This window comes from Cariama cristata, unplaced genomic scaffold (genome assembly GCF_000690535.1).
Source record: "Cariama cristata isolate BGI_N322 unplaced genomic scaffold, ASM69053v1 scaffold5581, whole genome shotgun sequence".
Classification (NCBI taxonomy): Eukaryota; Metazoa; Chordata; class Aves; order Cariamiformes; family Cariamidae; genus Cariama; species Cariama cristata.
Window position 1 is genome coordinate 1 of NW_009597430.1, and position 4,255 is coordinate 4,255.

The 4,255-nt window shown below is 38.6% G+C and overlaps 1 protein-coding gene across 1 annotated transcript; it reads left to right on the forward strand.

The window, feature by feature from the left end:
* Positions 1-58: 58 nt before the first annotated feature.
* Positions 59-1,177, forward strand: PNRC1 (proline-rich nuclear receptor coactivator 1; the record flags this gene model as incomplete). Its single annotated transcript, XM_009708872.1, has 1 exon — positions 59-1,177. A coding segment is annotated over one exon (441 nt), but the record flags the coding sequence as incomplete, so codon positions are not given.
* Positions 1,178-4,255: the final 3,078 nt, after the last annotated feature.

Genomic DNA, 4,255 nt, shown 5'->3' on the forward strand with positions numbered 1-4,255 from the left:
GAGGCACCTCTTGAGGAGAGGGGTCTCGTGTGTTGACGTGAATTCTTTGTCTCTGCAGTTCCTAAAGAACAAGCTTGGAAAGAGCGAGAAGGCTGCCATCCCTTACAGCCAGCCTGTTCACGGTTTACATCTGTGTGAACAACCAAAGATTAACAGACAGAAGAGTAAATGTAACATGCCACTGACAAAGATGACCTCGGCAAAAAAGGTAGAGAACTTTTGGCAAGATTCTGTATCGCCAGAAATAATTCAGAAGCAGGAGAAAAAGCCACTTAAAAACACAGAGAACTTCAGAAATGCCAAGTCCAAGAAACCTATCACCCTAACTGAAGCGAGCCAAAAAGAAAATTATGCCGGTGCAAAATTTAGTGACCCACCATCTCCTAGTGTCCTTCCAAAGCCTCCCAGCCACTGGGTGGGTGGCACAGCCGAATCATCTGACCAAAACAGGGAGTTGATGGCAGTCCATTTGAAAACTCTCTTAAAAGTTCAAGTGTAGTTTCCAGCATCTCTTGAGTAATTGGCAAAGAAAACTCCATCCAGGAAACTTAATCATGCCTTGTTGCAATAAGAATTGCAAAAGATTGTCAAGTCTTATAATCATGTTAAAAAAAAAAAATCCTTGTATTATATTTTTTATGGTTGTGTAAATAGTGTACATCATGTATTATGTGTATATTCTTGTTCATACTTTGAGAGGTACATTTTAGTTTTGTTATGAAAGGATGTATTTTACACTGCCTGAATGGTAGATGTCTTGTATATAAAATATGGACAATTTTAAGTGTGTGCTTGACACATGAAGACTTGACTTGATTTGCACAAGGTAATGACGAATTTGGAAGGAGAGTACAGCTTTCTGATTTTAAGGTTCCAGATCAAATGTGAATGCTTTATTCATGCACTACTGACAATAGTTTTACATTCTGTGTCCCAATCAAGTGTAAACATGGAATTTTCATACAAATGTGAAGTTTTGCTCTCTGCTCTGGAAACAGTATCCGGAATTCCTGTTCATCTGTTTGTTTTTAAAGTTAACTGGAATTTGAGTAAAATTCCTACCCATCAATTTGAGCCCTGCTGATTTCTTTAAAGAAGAAAAAAAAAAAGCAGCAGAGCTTTCTGCCAAAAATCTAATTGGTCACTAGAAAATTAAATAAACAATTTGGCCTCCCCTTAAGCATGTCTCTCTTTTTCTCGTGTGTGTGTGTGTGTCTGTTAATTCGAGTATGTCAACTTAAAGTACTTCACTGCCTTCTACTGCCCCAGTAGCAATATTTTGTGCTTCTCAGTCTTTTAACTATCCAAATAATTAAGAGATTCAGTAGCTCATTAAGAATTCCTTGTGTTTTTAAAAATGTTTCCTTTGTGGTATGGCATTTTAAGTTCCTTATCCTTTTGTTCTGTGAAAATTCAGATTTCAAGAAAGTTGGGCAGTTGCGCATTCAAATTCATGCTGCAATGCTCCTTAACTATTTTCATAGTAAGCGGTTATTAAACTAGTTGATCCTGAAAAGTAGCAATGACAGAAAGGTATGGATAGAGCGAGTTAAACTTCGTATTTTTCACCAGATTTGTCTCTGGCTGAAAGCTATGCTGGAGATTACCTTCCTCTGATGTAAAATTCTTAAGGAGTTGGACCATACATTAGTCTGATGGGCATGTTGAGGAGATAACAGAGATTTGCAGGTATTTTACTAATCTACTCTGTACGTTAGTCTGATGGGCATGTTGAAGAGATAACAGATTTGCAGGTATTTTACTAATCTACTCTTAACATTAATAGACTGGGAAATACGTGAAATTTATATGAGATAGAAAAATTTTCAGATCCACTGAAAAAAAAATATTCTCTGGGCACTAGTTTACTAGGAAGAATATGTAGGAAGAAAACGCTAGCAGCAGGGTCCCAGCTGTGAGAGGGTTCCTTCGCATGAATGACTCAGAGGTGCAGAGTGAGCACGGGTAGCTACGTGGACGGCGCATGCACTACATACCGGTTGGCTACACGGATGGCACATGCACTACATGCCGTCGCTTTGGTCTGACCCTGTGAATTGGCAGTAGTTGTTAACATAGCCCTGAAGGGTGACTGGTCAAAAACTAAGAGAGAATTTCTTTGCTTTGTTTCTAAAAATTACGTAGTTGCAGCATTTTTCATTATAATGCATTTAGGCTATTTAACTATATGTTCTAAACTAAGTTTGTACGAAATTTTTGGTCTGCCCCAAAGACTTCCAGGGTTCACTGTCCTGCAAAATAGACCTGCGTTACTTGATTGACGATGATACGTACTTGAGGTAAATGAATAGCTTCCACAGCCCAGTTTACTGCCTAATCTAAATACTGCATAATTTAGCATGCCCTAGCTTGTCTTCTAAAAATGAACAAACCCCCTCCTTTTTTATTTTTTAATAAACGGTATTTGGGCATAGAAAAATTTTAGTGGAATCTCACTAAGGGTGACTCAAGTAGACCGTAAGTCCCAGTTTACTATATTTGGTCTATGCTGTATTGATCTGGTGGTGTGCTTTTTTTTTTTTTTTTTCTTTTGCCTGAATGTCATCAAGCACAAAGGAAAATGCCTTTAGCAGTTCCCCATAGCTTTAGGCAATGGTTAATTTTGTCAGCTGAACTTCTGATTGTCTTGAATCTTGGTTACTAGCTTGACAAGAGCTAGTTTCCATCAGCCATGTAGGTTGGCATTATTTAAAGGGAGATATCCTTTTTTTCTCTGATTGTTACTATCTCTGTTATCAGCCTCTTTTCTTCCCTGCCCCTTGGAGCTGACATCAGATTACGTAGTTTGAATGCTAACTCTGATCCTATGTAAAATTTACCAACATAGCTCACCTCTTTGTTTCTACCTTGATTTGCCAACACATCCCCGAGGATGACGAAATTCATTAAATGTAAGTGTCGATAGTTCTCAGGTCCTCAGCCAATTCTTTTAAAGGTGTTGGATGAGACGTCTGAGGTCTTGAAAATTTAAAACTTTCCATCCCTTGTTGGACCAGAAAGGTTTTTCAGGATAAGATAACAATGTTTCATCTGATCTCCCCAAACAGTCCACAAAAAAAAAGCTTACTGCTTCTGCATCAGTATTGCTGGTCCTGTTGCGATCACACTGAAGTGTTGGGGCTCCTTGTGTTTCTGTCTTCCTCTTAAGATCTTTGGGTTGAGTCCCTTCCTGGACAACGGACTGGTTTACAAAACTAGGCCTACGTACAATCCAGACTTCAACAAGATCACCTGAAAAATCAGGACATCGTCATCTCTTAGGACCATATTCTGTACCTAATTTGTCACTTTCCCACTTTTTGTCCTTGATCTTTCTACTGTGTTTTCTTACAGGGATTTTCACTTTCAAAGTTTCCTTCACTTTGACAGGCTTCTCATCCCAGTTCCCTGAAGGCAAGGCGCATACTATTGTTCGAGTTTAGAGCCAGTAAACAAAAGAAAAACATCACTGTCATGTTTGGAGGACTTCTTTGCAATACGGTATAAAGTCTTTTCAAGGGAACAGCCTTTAAGGAAGAAAATGAACAACGTTAGTGGATGTGTTATCATCAGCCAGTCACGTGTCCGCTGTACAGGAATTAAATAAATTTCTTAGTAAAGCTTCTGAGTTCAGTCAGACTAAGGAAACTGAACGTACTGCGTTTCGGTTAGATAATGAAAATCTTTTCTGCTTAAAATCTTTAGTGCAATGCTGTGCAGAACTGCAGGGGAATCAACTATGTGAGTTAACTACCAGCTTGCTTTTAAACAGTTAAATGTCATGTGGTGATGGTCCTGAAAAATTACCTTTCATGGAGTGCAGAAGTATCTGTTGTGGGGTTTTCATGCATGGCTAAGTTTCAGCCCACTAGACAGCTTCGTTAATTACAGCTGGCTCGGTGCTCTGCTAAAGCTAGAATGCTTCTGCCTCCTAATGCAACAGGAGCTAGAAATCCCATCTGCATTTGAACTGTGTTACACCAGCATCTCTTCAGAGATGCCGCTGAATTCTTAAGTAGTCTGTATATGAGGCTGTAACTTTTTCCATAAATAGAATTTTATTTCAGCTGATTAATATTTTATCTAAGTAGTGTCACTTTAAGCCCACTTAAAACCCACTTTCAGAGGGTATTTTTTAAGCTTTTGCATTATAAAGCAAAAAACGTGCCATGCTTCAGGATTTTTTTCTGCTCTACCCAGTTTTGACATCAAACACGAAGCCTATAGATTATATGAAGCCTGAAGATTGGCTATA